The sequence below is a fragment of the Alosa pseudoharengus genome, unplaced genomic scaffold (assembly GCF_046254945.1).
Source record: "Alosa pseudoharengus isolate Yale_2024_CS ecotype anadromous, Long Island Sound unplaced genomic scaffold, YU_APseudo_1.1 YU_APseudo_1.1_scf_1, whole genome shotgun sequence".
Lineage (NCBI taxonomy): Eukaryota > Metazoa > Chordata > Actinopteri > Clupeiformes > Clupeidae > Alosa > Alosa pseudoharengus.
In genome coordinates, this window is record NW_027468564.1 from 58,385,151 (window position 1) to 58,402,063 (window position 16,913).

A 16,913-nucleotide genomic window follows, 5' to 3' on the forward strand; every position below is an offset into this window, starting at 1 on the left:
TAACAGATAGGCTGTGAACATCCTCATAGGCCTACGTGTGATTATGCTGTATTAATTTATGCATGATTGATTTGCACATTGTGATATTTTATGCAAAACTATGAGGAATATAGGCATCACGGAAACGGATGAAAGCCCTTATCTCCAGTATAGTTCATTTGCAGAAGATTAGTCGATTTAGAGTAGGCACTCCAAATAAAGTGAGTGCTTGTATGAGGTCCGGCGTATTAAGCAAACTCAAACTGATGGTTAAAATTAACTTTACAATACAATAAAACATAATATCCTATGAATGCTAAATTGCTGATTACATCAGGTAGCCTAAGAACTGAATGTGAAGTCATGATGGAGATTTCCTATCCTAATCGTTTTATGCAACTATTCTTTGCATTATACGGCAATTTCATCTGGGAAGGAGGAAGAGTTCCGGCTTGTCTTATCCAGGCCGTGATCTCTGTCCAATTGAGTCGCTGTCACCTGTCTGCTGTTGCGTGAGCAATATAGTGGTGGGGTAAAGTGGCTTTATCAGCCGTTACCTGCTGCAGTGTGCTCTTTCGCGCTTGGCACCTATGCATAAACTAGATTAAAACCCTTTGCTTTTGCGAGTGTCAGATGGTAGTCTATTTTCTAGAAAGACAAGCCTATTTCGCATATAGGCTACTCGTGCAAATGTGTTACAGTTTAGGCTAGCGTTTGATTTTTTTTCCTCTAGTAACGTCCCAGAGCTTCTGGAATAATGCTTTCCACACCTTTAATCGGATAAACTCCAGGCTGATTTCCCCAGGAGGTGATAGAAGAACCAGCATACGGTGGAAATGTAGACATCAACTATTCCTTGCCTCATTGTATCACTAGAGCTCTTTTTCAAGACCTTGTAAATTCAACTCTTCAAACTCACAACCCAACTCTTGACCGTCGGTATTTCTTCAGACGGACTTCACTTGGAATCATTCAAGAGTTGCATTTTGGTGCTCTTTGATCTCACGGTGAGGCTACTCGAGGGCGGTAGGACTTAAAACAATTGTGGTCCGATTCATAACGATACTATTTTTCTCTGCAACATTGGCTGTCTATGTAGTCTAATGGATTTGACATCAGTAAATAAAAACTGTCTAGACAGCTAGTCGACAAACTACGAAGTGAATTACACTAAATTCTGCGGGTCGTTCCTTGCGTTTTTTTTCCCTCTTAGGGCACTGAAGAAGTACTTGTTTTTACTTTCTCATGAAGATGGCGATTAGTTTGGAGAGGGAGCTGGTGCTGAAGGAGATGATGAGACCACGACTTTGTTACATTAGCAAAGGGGAGCGCGGATATGGATTTCACCTGCATGGCGAGAGAAACAAAGGCGCGCAGTATATTCGTAAAATTGAGCCAGGGTCTCCTGCGGACCTCTCAGGTCTCCGCTCAGGTGATCGGTTGGTTGAGGTGAACGGAGAAAACGTCGAGAGAGATCCGCACCATACAGTAAGTAGGCCTACTTCAGCCAGCACCACACAATTGTGCGTAAAACCTGTTAGACCACTTGCGCTACAGCCTAGGGATATTTGGTTATAGGGTTTGGGTCCCAGTTGTGTTTGTCAAGTTTCAGATAAAATTCCCCCAGGTTCTGTTTTAGGCCTACACACATCTCTTTTTTCAGGTGGTTCAGAAAATCAATGCTGTTGAGCACAGAACAAGACTGCTGGTGGTTGACCGTGAGACTGACGAATACCTCCGCTTCCATGGGCTCTCTTGCACGGAGGACCGAGCCGTAGAGATGGGCTCCTTATCACCGCGCACCTCTGTCACTTCCTCTCCCCGCACCTCAGCCGCCTCCTCCCCGCGTGCCTCGGCCACTCCGTCCCCCTGTGCCTCTTTCACTGGCCCCAGCCTGACAGAAAATCTGGTCAGGACAAAGCGTGCAGTGTCCCCCCTGCTAATGGATGAATCTGCCACTATTCACAATGGTCAGAAGGTAGGTGATGTTTCAAGATATGTGATCAGTTTGCCAGAGAGGATTAAAAAAGTAGAAGCGTTGTTGGCCCAGTGTCACATCAACAGCTTGAACAACACATAGGCTATTCATGGAGTGTTTTCTTAACAACCCTTTGGTTCCAAACTGCCCCCCACCTCTGCATTTCAGTCACTCAAATCAACATTAGAATTTTACGTTGACATCGCTGTATGTATGGAGGAACAAATGAATGATCATAAATAGGTGATTAGGTAGAAGGTGTCACTTGTATGGAGCCTTTATCAGGCCATAGGCAGACTGGACAGGCAGGCAGTGCTGCTAACAGAACAACCGTAGAATGGGAAAAGGCAGGACTTCCCAAACAAATTAATTGGCATGAAATGCTCATTTGACACTAATCACAATGATAACCCATTTTGTAGTCCTGTCACATCCTCTCTGAGAGTTGCATTTAAGCTCTTAGAGGACATGAGTGGCTACCAGAAAGGTTGGTGTGTGTGTGCACACTTTCTCTTAGTGTCTGGTGCTGACCAAAAGATTTTACATTTATTTCTTTGTTCAAAATAAATCCCTCAGGAGCTCTGTGCATTCAAGCCTTTGTTGAGAGGTTTCTCTCAGCCCTGTAGAAAGTGTAGAGTCTGTGGCTTCTGGCTGCAGGACCCACCCCACGGCACCCTTATTGGCTACTGTGCATTGTGTCCTGAGGGCGGCTGCGTTATGTAAGATCAGTAACTGGGGACCCATGGGCAGGAAGAGCAAGGAACAAAACCCCTCCATAGGGGACGATTTCCCCTTGGCTATGTTTAGACATTTTTTTTCACTGTAGAGACAAGTTCTTGATGGTGTAACCATGGTCACTCACTCAGTGGTATCGGTGACATGCATCCAAATATGATGCATGTTCTCAAGAATGCAGGCTGTTTGTAAACCCACTCTAAAGCCTTTAGAAAGAGGGTGCTCGTATAAATGCACGGGTTGTTAACTGAACTGTACATGGGGCTTTCCATAAGACTGTGGGCCCTAATTTGAAGGCTAAGTAAGTCTATGGCACAAACATTGAGTCAGCGCAATGCTCCCACATGTCTCTTGACAGTTCATGCAGGAGAACTTTGCTTGTTGACAGATTTTGCGCTTTGCCTGCCATCTCAATTACAGCCCTGTGTTGTTTATGTGGTGGAGTCAGACAGCCAGTGCCATGCAAACCAAGAGTGTCTGCTTTGTGCTATAGCGTTATTCAAGTAATGTTTGTGAGCATGTGAATTAGTGTGTGTGTGTGTGTGTATGTTTGTGTGTGTATGTGTTTACATAGAAACAAAATGAGAGTCTTACACTCTGCAAGACTGTTTATCTCAAGTGCTAGTCAATAGGGGTCAGGGACGTCATGAACTTCAGTACTTGGCATGGTTCAGACAGGTCTCTCTCTCTGTGTGTGTGTGTGTGTGGGTGCTGTAGAAAGTCTCTGGTCTGCTCATTGCAGAGGCAGGTTGTATTTTAGGGACATACATGACAAGTCCGACATACATTTCAAAGATGTCTGATGAGCATGATGTCTGTCCCAGTTTTGCTGAAAAGTGGGGTGTGGAGGTCTAGTGCTCTTTGCCCTAAGGTGCTGTCTATGAAAGCAGGGAAGGAGGGGGGAGCTGCTGTTGGTCAGATCAGGTTGCCTTTCCAGACAAAAGTGCTATGCTGAAGTATGCTCTGCGTACTTGTTTGTCCAGATATTTTTGCACAAAACATATAATAAATTACTTTAGTTTCATGACGTGTGTGTGTGTGTGTGTATGTGTGTGAACATGTGTGCACAACTTTGTTTGGGTGTAGTCTCTGATACACTCTTGGTGGACTGTATTGTTTCAGATCATTGTTCAGTGACTCTCTTGGCAAACAGCGCCATAACTTTACTGAAGTCTTGCATAATATGTTCCCGTCACTTCATGTGGATCCAGAAAAGGTCCTCAGTTAACAGGTTAAGGGCATTGTGTCCTGGAAGGTGGCCTATGAAAGACTGTCATGGCCCTTGAATAGTCTGGATATTGTTTGATGCTATGACTTCTTTAACCTGACTCTCGCCAGATGAATTTCGTTCCGCCTAGCTCCACTCACATCCATCTGGGATCGCTTCCGTTGAGAGTGATTTCGGCACCAGATTTTATGGTAGAGCCAATCAGAACGCAGGGAATAAATTTCACAGATGTGACATGGCGTAGAAGCGACTCTGACACTGTTCTCAGCGTCACGGGTTAGCTTCGATGTGAGTGGTTGAAGTAGCACGTCAATAGATGACGGACAAGTGGCTTATCCAATCATATGCAAGGATTTTTGATAAGGCCCAGCCTTCTGAAACATCTCTACAATGGATCAATTCAATCAATTTAGATCTTTCATCTAAAATCTTGAATGTTGTTTTTTGACATTCCAAATTTAAAGTGTTGCACAAAAAAGCAGTTCACATATCAAGGCAGCTAACAATTACATGTAGCTTGCTAAAAATGTTACAGTTATTAGATTTTCTAATGTACACTGTAATCATTATCAGTAATTTAGGCATAATTATATTGGTAATTGTCTAATGTAATTTAAAATATATCTGGGGTGCGTGAAATGGAGAATTTCTCATCTTTGAGTTTTTTGTCTTTGTGAGCATGTGTTCAGTTATTCCAACTATGAATAAATGGTCCTTGATCTGGTCTGTCTGTGTGGCTCATGATGTGTCTGTATGTGTATTAGTGTGTCCATATGGGCACTGTGTGTCCGTCTAGATGGCTCTTGATCTGGGACTCTCATTACCGTAGAGCAGTGTTTCTCAAACTTTTTTTCTGGGGACCCACTTTTTAAAAATGACAGACTATCGCGACCCAACTCGTGACTGTAGTTGACAAACTAGATCAGTGGTTCTCAAACTTTTTCTTTCATTCCCAACTTTGATCAAGGGGGCATTCTCGAGCCCCACCTGTCCCTCATCGCTCTAAAAAAGTGGTAGGTCAAGCTTAAAATTGTACAATTTATTGAAATAATGACAAGTTCTAAATATATCCTCTTCAACAGAGTTAAAATCAGCTGGTGCTGCAGATATAATAATAAATAAATACATAATAACACACATATTTCTGTTTTCCAGCAACATATTAGGAAGCATAGGCCATTTTACAGCATTGTACAATATATTCAATGAAAACATGTGCTGCATTAAATGGATCCATAATCCAGTCTCACCTAGCACTGCTGGTTGGGAAATATTTTTGAAATAAACTTTGTTTGCAGGGATGTGATGTAGGCCTACTGTTTAATACATGGGATCACAAGAGTGGCTCCCGAATCAGACGTTTCAGTGATTTCGCTCTGAAATCTCAAAGGCATAATACTGTCGCGATCGAGGCGCCTAGCTGTCCCATACCTCAAGTTTTTTTGGTGAATGCAGTAATCTTATTTGCTAGGTGAGGTAGGTGCTTGTCTTTGCCTTGTAACTGGACATTTAACTCAAATGTACCTATCGCTAAGATATATCAAATATATCGCTAAGATAGGCCAGCTTCGTCAAGAAATGTTCATTAGTGAACGTGCTTGCAGATTCAAACATGCACTCTTCCTCCAAGAAGAGGCGACTCGGAGCTCAAACACGCGCGACAGCACTTTACCTCGGAAAAGCCACCTTACCTCGCTGTGAAACAGTACACCCTTTTGGTCAGCTACCATCTCTTCGCAAAGTGCGGAGAATAGACGCGCTTTTAAGGGCCGGGTTTTGATGAAATTCACCACTCTCACAACAACGTTCAAAATCTCATGTAGGTCGGGACTAACTAAGCTGCCTTGACGCGAGCGCTTCCCTATGAATAACACAGTGCGTCCATTGCGCATCGGGTGCTACCTGGGCCCAGGCTACAGATAAAAAAATTCGCGCCCCACCTGGCATGTCTCCGCGACCTAGTGGGTCGCGACCCACAGTTTGAGAAACGCTGCCGTAGAGGATGCACGAAGGGGAGCCGTGTACAGTCTAATCCAGATCCATAAGAGAAGGGGAGCCGTGTACAGTCTAATCCAGATCCATAAGTTCTTGTGTGGGAGTTTGAACATATTCAGGTCATATATAGGTCAGTGCAGTTCTCAGTGTGGTATTTTGCATATTCAAACCTTAGTGGTGGAAGGTCTAAATTCAACTAACTTTTCCTGATTTGTAACCCAGAGCCATATAAGTGCAACAGACACTGCTGTATTCATGCACTACAGTGTGTCCTGTGTGTTTACTCTGGGGGTCAGCTCTCTCCCCGTCTCCTTGTCCTCTGTCCAGTCCAGTTCTCTCCCAATCTCCTTGTCCTCCGTCCAGTTCCCCAGTAGGAGGTTGATCCTGATCCTGTTCAGGCCACTGATCACACTGTAAACATGTCGTAACGCTTTAACGCTAGTCTCTTTTCACGGTCTGGTAGTAGTCTGTCAGCTGCCACCTCTCTCTCTCTCACACACACACACACACACCTTTACCTTTTGGCACTCTGTCCTGATTACACTAGGTTTTGCATAGTCTCCTCTGTCTTCATAAATCACTCCAGGACTCAACTGTTTTGATATCACCTATAAACTTATGGGTCATCAGAAAATGATGGGGCATGATCTGGAAAAGCACACATACCTTTCTATGTAAGGTCTCACGGCATAATTAGATGTTGAGAAGGCTACAGAAATGTATGCTGCTGTATTGAAGGTTCCCAAGAGAGAAGAGTCGCCCCCATCAGTTTTCAACAACTAGGAGTCTTAGAGGTGACTGCCCTGATCATCTGACCAATTGGGGAGAACAACAGAAGAGGCCAACAATCTGATGGTCAGTCTGGACAGATTTCTCTCCGTCTGGTGCTACCATTATTCTCGCTTTGCCTTGATTATGCATTATGGTGGTGTTATAAATCAGTTTAGCAGCTCCTCTCTTAAGTAGCCAGGTTTGTGACGTCCAGACAACGGCTGTTCTCATGCAACCTGTTGGAGTTTAAGAGGATCAGCAAAGAAAAATGGCATAACATCTCCAAATCCAGGTGTGAAAAGCTTGTGGCATCATACCCAAGAAGATTTAAGACCGTAGTCACTGTCAAAGGTGCTACAGCAAAGTAGGCTCTACTGAGTAAAGGGTCTTCATTCCCATTTCAAGATGATATTTCAGTTTTATTTGTTTTTTGATAACCCGTTCAGTGGATTAGATGATCAGAACAGACAAGCCTTCATGTGATTTATGAAGCTAGAGGACTGAAGGGCGATTGAATGAAGTCAGTGGTTCATCCACCTGTAAGCCCTTATCTAAGCCCAGTTTATTCACCTCCTGGAGCAGGACAGGATGCCAGTAGGTAAAGGTGTGTGTGTGTGTGTGTGTGTGCGTGTGTGTGTGTGTGTGTATGTGCGACATCTTTCTCCTCCTCATCTCTGAACAGTGGCCAGTGGTGCCAACAACTCTTTTGGGTGACAGCTGACAGCCCATGCCCCAGACCAGATGGTGGTAGCTCTGCTGCACATAACCTTTGTCTAGGGTTCACACAGAGTTTCACCATGTTCACCATGTTCTATTCTCTACCACCTAACTAGCCTATTCATTTATCATGTATACAGACCTTACTGCCCTGTAACTGACCCTAGGCAGATGGGTCAGGCCCTTGAGTCGTGGATCTGCTCAAGGTTTCTTCCTATATGTATCTCCAACTATATGGAGTTTTTCCTCGCCCCTGTTACTCATGGGCTCTCTCTGAATGTTTAACACTCTGTAAAGCGCCAAGAGACATGTGTAATGATTTGGCGCTTTATAAGTGAAATTAAATTGAAATTGAAAATTGAAATTGAGTTTCCTAAACAAAATCCTCAACCTGAATATGTGCAGTAACCGTGTTCATAAACATGTGACAGTAAGTGGATGAATGATCACTTTGTGTTCAATCAAACAATATCTCTCCTGTGATTAGCTCACACTGTGAGTATATAGCTCTTTCATGCAAACGGAGCTAGTTTGAACTCCTGTAGGTAACGGTCCAGTCAAATCTTTATGATTTGTCAACTTCCCCTAACTTGCAGGAGCTTAGGTGTCTTGTCTCTGTAAGCTTTGAATAAAATCATCTGACAAATAAATAAGTAAATCTTATGTAACACCAAGCCCACCATTTTGCCTGCTTCATTAGCCTCACCCCACTGGGAACTGAGAGGCAAGTGGGTAACCCTTTGTGCATTAGATTGATGTCAACATGTTGATGCAATTTATGTAAAAGTCTGTATGGTTGGAGCATGATACATCAGATATTTGGGGCATGTAAGGTTATATGAGTTTGTTTTGTTTTCTCTTAAAGGTTCCAAGTAGTCCATCAGCTGTGTCCAATGGCTCTGTTGTGTACGAGTGTCATGGTAGACTGGCGTCCCCCGTTACTCTCACCCCAATGTCCGAGCCAAGCACGGATATCAGTGGGTCCGATACGAGTGCTCCGGTAAGACCTTTGTGAACAGGGCCGGCTATAGGCATGGGCAGGGCTGGGCACCATAACATTGTGTCTTGCCCACCAAACAAAGCCTAGAAATAACATGCAAACACACAGTGACAATATTTCAATAGGCTTTACAAATTGTTCACAAAAAGCCTTCAATATGGAGAAACATCTGATTAAACTTACTTACCCTTACTGTCAGTCAATTAAAGGGGTGGTTCAGGATTTTGGACATAAGACCTCATTTCCAAGTAAGCAAGTGTGATATTTATCAGTGGAGACCGTTTTCAACACGTTTCATCCAGTCCTTCTAATTGCAGAGTTCGCAGGTGCTAGGCTAGCGCAACGGTATGTGCTAGCCTGCCACTAAAAACAGTCTTATCCACTCCACAGTACACCCGAGGCAAATAAATTATAACGCCAGACTATCGATGTAAATGTCTGTATTGATACTGTTATTTCTAACGTTATTCTATCCTTGCATTTCAACGATCGCATTACATTTTGAGGGACTTGTTTCTTACCACGACGGAATTATACTTGCTCCGGTTAGTAGTACTGCGCCGAAAAGTAAACAGTAAAGCGTACTCCAATGGGGATACTTAGTAGTAGCCTTGGTAATATCAGTCCGCTGCTGAGATGCAAAATGACTACTACCAACTTCAGGGACCAAAGTATAACTATTGCAACGCGATGCGAGGGTAGTTGTATTTCTTACACTATTCTATCAACACAGACATTTACATCGATTGTCTGGAATTTGCCTCGGGTGCACTTTGGAGTGGGTAAGACTGTCTTTAGTGGCAGGCTAGCACATACCGCTGACTTGCGCTAGCCTAGCACCTGCGAACTCTGCAATTACAAGGACTGGATGAAACGTGTTGAAAACGGTCTCCACTGATAAATATCACACTTGCTTACTTGGAAATGAGGTCTTATGTCCAAAATTCTGAACCACCCCTTTAAAGCAACCAATCACGCCGGGATGCCTGGAGCCATAGTGCACAATGTCCCCAAATATTCTACATATTTTACATTCTAAGCCATTCATCTCAACACTCCCAAACCTGCTGTTTTTGTTAAGGTCGATTTTGATCCAATTTGACCACAGTTTCATGTTTGCTATGTTGCCTACCCAATATTTACCAGCCCACCATAATATACTAGGCTAGAACTGGCCATGTTTGTGAATGTGTTTTGTATAACTCTTTGATTTAATGATTTATTTGAGGTTATTGTTTGTAGATTATCAAGGAGTGTGGATGAGCAGTCTAGCCACTTATATAATAAGAAACAAATATCCGAAAACTAAGGCAACCCGTTATGTTGCAATGAACTAAATTAACAAGGTTCGTAATTTACTCATTCTTATACTTCAGAGAATATTCATGTTCCAGTATTTGTCCGCATAAAGCTTTGCTTTTGAGAGTTACATTCGCATGCTGTTTGTGTATACGTTAACATTTTGTTCTAGTATGTTTTGTTCTACAGTAGTATGTTTGTTTCTCTTTTGAGGCTGAGATAAAGGAGCAAATGGTTCTTGCCATTAATTGACCTTAATTCCAGATTGTTGGTCATTTAAGCTGAGGGATGAGGCCATGAGCCTGTTTGTGCTGTTGGCCCTTGAGCGTTAGGCAGTCTGTGACACACTGCTGGGGGAGAGAATTCACATCCAGATTCACTTATCCTCCGTCAGTCCCCGGGGGAATAATAGCCATCACCCTTAGCCTCATGTGTGTGTGGGTGTGTATAGCGGCTAGGATGTTCGTCCATTGTGTGTGTGTGCAGCACATTAGTATTTTTATCCGTGTGTGTGTGTTGGGTGGGGAGCACAACCCACTCCATGCCTATGCATTGTTTCTCCAGAGGAAGTGACACGGCCTCCATAGAATGACCATTCTTCCGTAATGTAGGGTGTGTGTCTATTTCCTGGGGAAGTGACTTTGGGGTCTCCATGCTTTGCCGAGCCTAACACACACCCTTCCTGCACTGGCCGATGGGTTAGAGGATTACGTGAGAGACTCCCAAAGCGCCATGCTACAAACCTTTCTCAAAGAACCTGAATAGACATTAGCAGTGTTGCATTCCAAGTGGCCAGTTGATCTGGCAGCCCATCAGGTCAATACAATGACATCATTGTAAAGAGAGAGTGAATAGAGGAGACAGAAGCCAGGGCAGTTCAAGGCATCCCCTAAGGGGGCAAGTGACTGAAGGGCATAGGGCATCAATATAATACAATCAATGTTTTTCAAGGCCTTCAGTTTCAGAAAGCACTTAAACCACAAGGCCAACTAGAGGTTGAGTCTTGACCACCTTTGTCAAGTCCAAGACAGGTTCAAGATCAGGACGAGTTGAGACCAAGTGCAGTCCAAGTTAAAAGAGGTCCAGAGTCCAAGACGTTGGAGTCCGAGTCAAAAATGAGAGAGACAGAGTCGAGACATTAAAAAAGAATTCTCAATACCACTTACTTACCTGTGCAATTTTTCTGTGATGTTAGAAGCACTCTATATCTATTTTGTACGGCTCATACTGTTATAGCAGTTTCACTTTTAAAAATGAATGATTTTGTTTTTGAAGGAGGAAATCATTTAGAAACAAAAAAAGATCCAAGATCTCAGTCCAAGATTGACTGCCTGCCACCAAATGCTAAATGTCCCTGTTGTGTTTGCAATAGACGGCAGGGTTGCACAGAACTAATTTACTCATTCAAGTTTTAAGTATGAATGCTAATTGGATTGTGCCCAAGAGAAAGTCGTGAAGCAAGGCCTGAGCAGATTATCCAAACTCTTTTCAAGGATGTACATCCGAGCAATTTTCGGCTCACTGAAAGAGATATCTTTTAACGTGGCTCTCTCTTCACTGACCTGTCATTCCTCATCCCCATCCTCCCTAATCTATTACAGGAGACTTCGCCCTTGCCCCCCAAAGACCATCGTCCGAGACTGTGTCACATTATAAAGGGGGAGCTGGGATATGGCTTCAATATCCATAGTGACAAGGCACGGATGGGACAATACATTCGCTGCGTGGATCCAGACTCACCAGCAGAGTATGCCGGATTGAGGCCGAAGGACAGACTTGTTGAGGTAATCAGTAAAGATTATTTCAGATTGGATTACTGTGGATTGGCTGGCTTATGCAAGATTAGTGGTCAGACATCAATTTGTGTGTGTCTGTGTGTGTACAGTGTGTGTGTATCCATGTGTCTGTGTAGTTGGATAAAAGAATATATTGAATGTTGTTAAATGTTGTCACTGTGTGTATGACACTGTGAATCCTAAGACTGCACATACACTCCATTCAAGTTTGGAATCAGCCAGAAAAAGACAACCGTTTACTGAAATAGTCAAATAATCAGCAGTGCTTTTAAAATAGAGTAAGTCTACATGATACATTCTAAACATGATGGTGGCAGAAAAAAAGGGTTTAACGCCCATATGTTCCTATAAAACCTACAGAGAACCTTTGAGGCATATGCTTTTCAAATGAGAGATTTTGATGCTTTTATGGACGTGACACCTGACATTACACCTACAAGAAGATATCTGATAAGTGTTTGTACAGCATCCTTCACAGAACACTCAGAAACACATCAGTCTGGTGGTTCTCACAAATGAAAGCTTGTCCATGCAAGAAATTGAAGAAAAACTGAAGGCGCCTGACGTGTGCACTGGAGCCGTCAGGTTGTTTTTGTGTCTGTCCCGTTTGCACTGTTCTGTGAAGGATGTTATGTTATGCTATGTTATCAGCAGTCAGGAAACAATGTGTGTAGACCTACCTTTACATTTTTAAATAAATGTACACATTCTTCCAATTGCAATGTTTGATGTTTGTAGGTGTTCCTACTTTCGATTTTGAAACTATAGTGTCATCCCCTCTTGTCGCTGACTGATTGGTCTTTTTCGGTGGTGTTCCAGACTAGTATCTCCTTGAAAGGAGATCTAGAAGGGTGTGGACAGGCTAGAAAAAGGGGATTTTCATTCAAAAGCATGGGGCCATGACATGGTGATTTGATACTTTGTAGTGTGTGTCATACACATGTTTGGCTACCATAGAGCACAGAGTAAGAGGATGATAGTCCACCTGAGGTAGTGTTCCTTCTCATACCCCCTGCTGGTCACTCCCTGTAAATGCAGCATTCATTGAGGGGCAGGTGTACTCTCAATGCTGCATAGGCTACTGCTCAGCTCCTGTCTGTTTGTGCTGTCAGGTGAATGGGATGAATATTGAGCACCTAAGGCATTCTGAGGTGGTGGCGGTGATCAGGCGAGGAGGGAAAGAGACCTCCCTGCTGGTGCTCGACCCGGAAACAGATGAGCTCTTCAAAAGACTGGGCATCACCCCAACCAACAAACATCTAGAGGGTCAGAGATCTTATTTATCTACAACAATAATGAAATTATTCATCTGCAACATTATTTGGAATTGCTTAATTTTCCTTTGAAATATACTAGACATACTAACCCCTCACTGCTCCCCGAGCGCCGCCGTTGAAGCAGGCAGCTCACTGCGCCGGGATTAGTGTGTGCTTCACCTCACTGTGTGTTCACTGTGTGCTGTTTGTGTTTCACTAATTCACCGATTGGGTTAAATGCAGGGACCAAATTTCCCTCACGGGATCAAAAAAGTATATATTATACTACTACTACTATACACTGTACTGTACTACTGATTGTTAGTGTGGCTATCAAGGTCTTAGTAAGATAGTCCCAACCTTTGGGCTGTATTCTATTGAAGATTTCTTCCTGTTAAAATGCAGTCATTTTATTTAAACTGTTCTTAGTACCCCAATGGCTCTTTGTGATACATTCCTCCTCCTTGACCGTTTGTCTTCCTGCTCTGATTTCAACACACAGAGGACTGTGTGGATGGGCCCCTCACTGGTCACTCTCCAGTCCCAGATGACTCAGTGTCTCCCTCCCCAGTCACAGAGCCAGTGACAGATGCCCATACAGACACAGATTCAGATACCGATACTGATGCAGTGGACACAGCCGCTCCTCCGGTCATCAATGTGACGGTGATGGATCCACCCGTGAGCAACGGCTCTCCACGCCACCACAGCCAGGACAGCTCCTCGTCCCACTCCACACTGTCGGAGATGAGCACCGAGCTGAGCAGCTCTGACAACAGCTCCAAGGTAACGCACTGGGAACACACTAAGCACACATTCTCAGGAGCAATTCCACGTGCGCGCACGTCTTTGTGTGTGTTGATGCTCACCTCTTCCTCATTTTTCCCATGGTGTGTCACTCACAGGTGTTGGATGAGGATGACCGTCCACCCTTGGACCCGTTCTGGCAGAGTGGTCTTCGCCTGAGCCCAACTGCAGCAGAGGCCAAGCAAAGGGTCCGCGCAAAGAAACCCAAGAAGAGAGCGCCCCCTATGGACTGGAGTAAGAAACAAGAGGTTTTCAGCAACTTCTGAGAAGCATTCTTACTAACTGGGAAAGGCAAGGACAAAAATAAGAGAAGGTCCTTCTCTGTTTAAGCTAATGATAAAAAAAAAAAAACTCCTATCGCACCTTTACTTTTCTGGATAAGTGATTATTTTCCAGGTCAGATCAGTCATCTGCAAGATCATCTCATATACTATCTAAACAGATCCATTAATCACCTGAAGTTACACAAGACAGAAAGAGATTATAAAGGCAGACCTTTTGGGAGAAAGTGAGAGAAAAAAGACTGAGAGAGGAAGTGACGGTAGAAAGTAAGAAGCAGAGTAAAGTTTATTCATATGAAAGAGCATCATGGGATGAATGCTCTGTCAGTAAGCATTTGGCTAGCTGCGTTTTAAAACTGTACTCCTTAAACCAGAAGTTTGGGAGTTTAACACACTAAAATGAATGTGTTTGCTGTGTCAAAAAGGTTTAGGTTGAGCTGATGTGGTCTGTGACTCTTCAAAATGAACTTTTATAGCCTATTTCAACACTAATAACACATGTTTAACTTTTCAAAATGAGTACTAGTCCATCTCAGGGAACTTTATTTAATTTTAAAGCTGAAGGTCATTGCATTTTTCTCAGTCCAGTTATCAAACCTCAGATGTCATTTAAAAAGCATGTTAAAAAAAGAATGTCAGCCACTTACTTTGTTATATCTATGGTTAGTTACATGTTCATATAACTAATATTTGTGACTAAAGAATCACTAAGTGAATGCGAGTTGTATTTCTCTGAGAATGCAAAGGCACTATTTTTGCTTTTTAAAGAACATCCGCTTTAAATATATCCACAGCTTTAGCATGTATTTTATTAAATAATTGGATATTTTATAAATGATGGAACAAAACATAATTGAAAAAACTGTTATCTTTATTTTTAGAGAAAACAAGAAAAAAACAGGAATATATATCTGGTAACATTTGGTAACAGGAATGAGCCAGTTTTTAGAGTTTAACACAGTTTTAAACATGCATATGGTGAAAGAACTTATTAAGGAGATGGTATGCTCCTCCATGCACATTTGCGCGCATCGAAGACGTGCATCATTGACATGCACATGCCGCGTTGATGACGGAAATGTCTAGTCATGCGCTGGGTGCGCGGAACACAGACGCAGGACTATACCAGCCCCCCCCCCCCATTGCTGTGTAATCAGCACCTCTGCTTTAATCTATTGCCGGGGTTTACCCTGATCTCAGTTGCTGTGTATTCAAAATATTTCATATCAGCCACTAGATGGCACAGCAACTAAGAAGGCCGTGTTAAACAGAGTGATTGCCCCCCCATAGATTCATTCTAATAAGTAAACCAGTGAGAACAGGCAGAGTCTAATATTGTGGGTCCATAAAGGCATCGCTAATGAAGACAAAAGCAGAGAGCAAATTGTAAAGTTAAATCTGACTGATATCAAGAGGAAAAAAGAAAACAGACCAGGAAGTTCAGTGGGGATGACAAGAAAAGTAGGTCAGTTTTGTCCTTTCAGTGTCTCAATAGAAAGGGTTATTTTTCACATAATGTAGGTAGCTACATACTAATGGAGGGTGTGTGTCACTAGAAGGAAATGTTTTGATGAGCTTGCTGACTAAAATGTTTTCAAGCAATAACAATGTGTGGTCATGGCACTTAATAATGTGTGGCAAATGTCACTGCAATAACTGTATATCACTTTTCAAGTCATGCTAACTGGCTATTTACTCTGTGTGTTTGCTTTTTGTTTTTGTTTAACATTCAACATCCGCAATATTCAATGTTTTAAGGTTTTAAGAGCACCATATAATTGTGTTCTTTTACTACGGTCCTTGTGGTTATTTATTATCCTTTTGACATTTCTTAACCCTCCGCCATGAGTCCTTATCATTATCATCCACCAACACTTCTATAGGGGGTTTCTATTCCAGATTATAATCACATTTCAAATGTTCTGATTTGGAAGACCTCATGGCTGTGACATTTTAAAATCTGATGTATATGTGTTGTACTGCAAACATACTGCATAACTCAAACTACCTATATGACCTGTTCTAATTGGTTTGCTTGAGCTGCTGAAACTATTCACAAAATCATTTTTCTTTTAATTCTTCCCCATCGTGTGTTAAAATGTAATTTTGAAAGTCATTTACTTATTATTGAGTAAAAGATGGAAGTATTCAAATGATGTAAATATGGGCATTTTCTACAGTGACTGAAGTCTGAACTTTCTTTCATGAATCTTGTGAAACTTCATTTTACGTGTATTGAGTATGTACACTTCTGCCATAAAGTATCCAGACAATGAATGTACTGTGTGGCCATCCACACTGTGCTTGACATGTGCTCCTTATTTCTTAAATAAAAGGTATTTTAGTTTTTGACTAATTGTCTTCAGTAGGAAAAGCTTCCATATCTAACCATTTTCTGTTGTACAGTATATCGAAAATATCCTAAGTGTGGTGATTTGAGGATGCTCCAATACATTTATGTAAGTGAAATCACACTCTTGCATATCATTACTGTTCATTACTGCAGTGTTCCCTGTTCAACTATGCACTACAAACAAGAGTGAATCTGGAAAGACGTCCCACGTCTCTGGCCACTCGGTGGCAGCATTGTCAAGCATTACAGTGTGCAAAAATGTCACTATTTGTGTTTAAATGGGCACTGTGTTCAATAAAACTTTAAACTTATTTTTTTACACTGTCATTTACATCACTCTCATTTCAGAAATATAATAGAAAGATCACATCAAAAATGACTTCATCATATTGTGGTGCTAGCACCAGGCCTGGGCAACAAGACTACATGGGCCTATGGTGAGCTCTGAGAACAATCAAACTGGTCTTTATAACAAAATAAAATATGATTCATTGTCATAGACATAATACAACTTGTTACAGACTTACACAACATTCAAACCAATCAGCTTCCAGAAAGTGTTTTAAAATACAGATCCATAATCAGGTTGTCCTATTGGCAGGTTTGCATGTGTGGTCAGAGGACAGGAAGGCCTGTGGTGCTCAGAGAGACTTCTGGAAACTCAACAGTTGTCTTGTAAGGAGTAGAAATGCTGAGGGTCTCCAACTGTGATAGTGAG

The 16,913-nt window shown here is 42.4% G+C and overlaps 1 protein-coding gene across 3 annotated transcripts; it reads left to right on the plus strand.

Annotated features, from left to right (window-relative positions):
* The first annotated feature begins 535 nt into the window (after nucleotides 1-535).
* nherf2 (NHERF family PDZ scaffold protein 2) lies at nucleotides 536-16,506 on the plus strand. 3 transcript variants are annotated; one of them, XM_076295453.1, is made up of 8 exons: nucleotides 536-986; nucleotides 1,193-1,467; nucleotides 1,643-1,957; nucleotides 8,269-8,403; nucleotides 11,304-11,486; nucleotides 12,611-12,764; nucleotides 13,257-13,540; nucleotides 13,660-16,506. In XM_076295453.1, the coding sequence occupies exons 2-8, from the start codon at nucleotides 1,225-1,227 to the stop codon at nucleotides 13,825-13,827; spliced, it is 1,482 nt and encodes a 493-aa protein (XP_076151568.1). In that variant the 5' UTR covers nucleotides 536-986; nucleotides 1,193-1,224; the 3' UTR covers nucleotides 13,828-16,506. The 3 variants fall into 3 exon arrangements, with proteins under 3 accessions (XP_076151568.1, XP_076151577.1, XP_076151585.1); XM_076295462.1 differs by having other exon boundaries at nucleotides 1,231-1,467; XM_076295470.1 differs by lacking the exon at nucleotides 8,269-8,403.
* The last annotated feature ends 407 nt before the right edge of the window (nucleotides 16,507-16,913 follow it).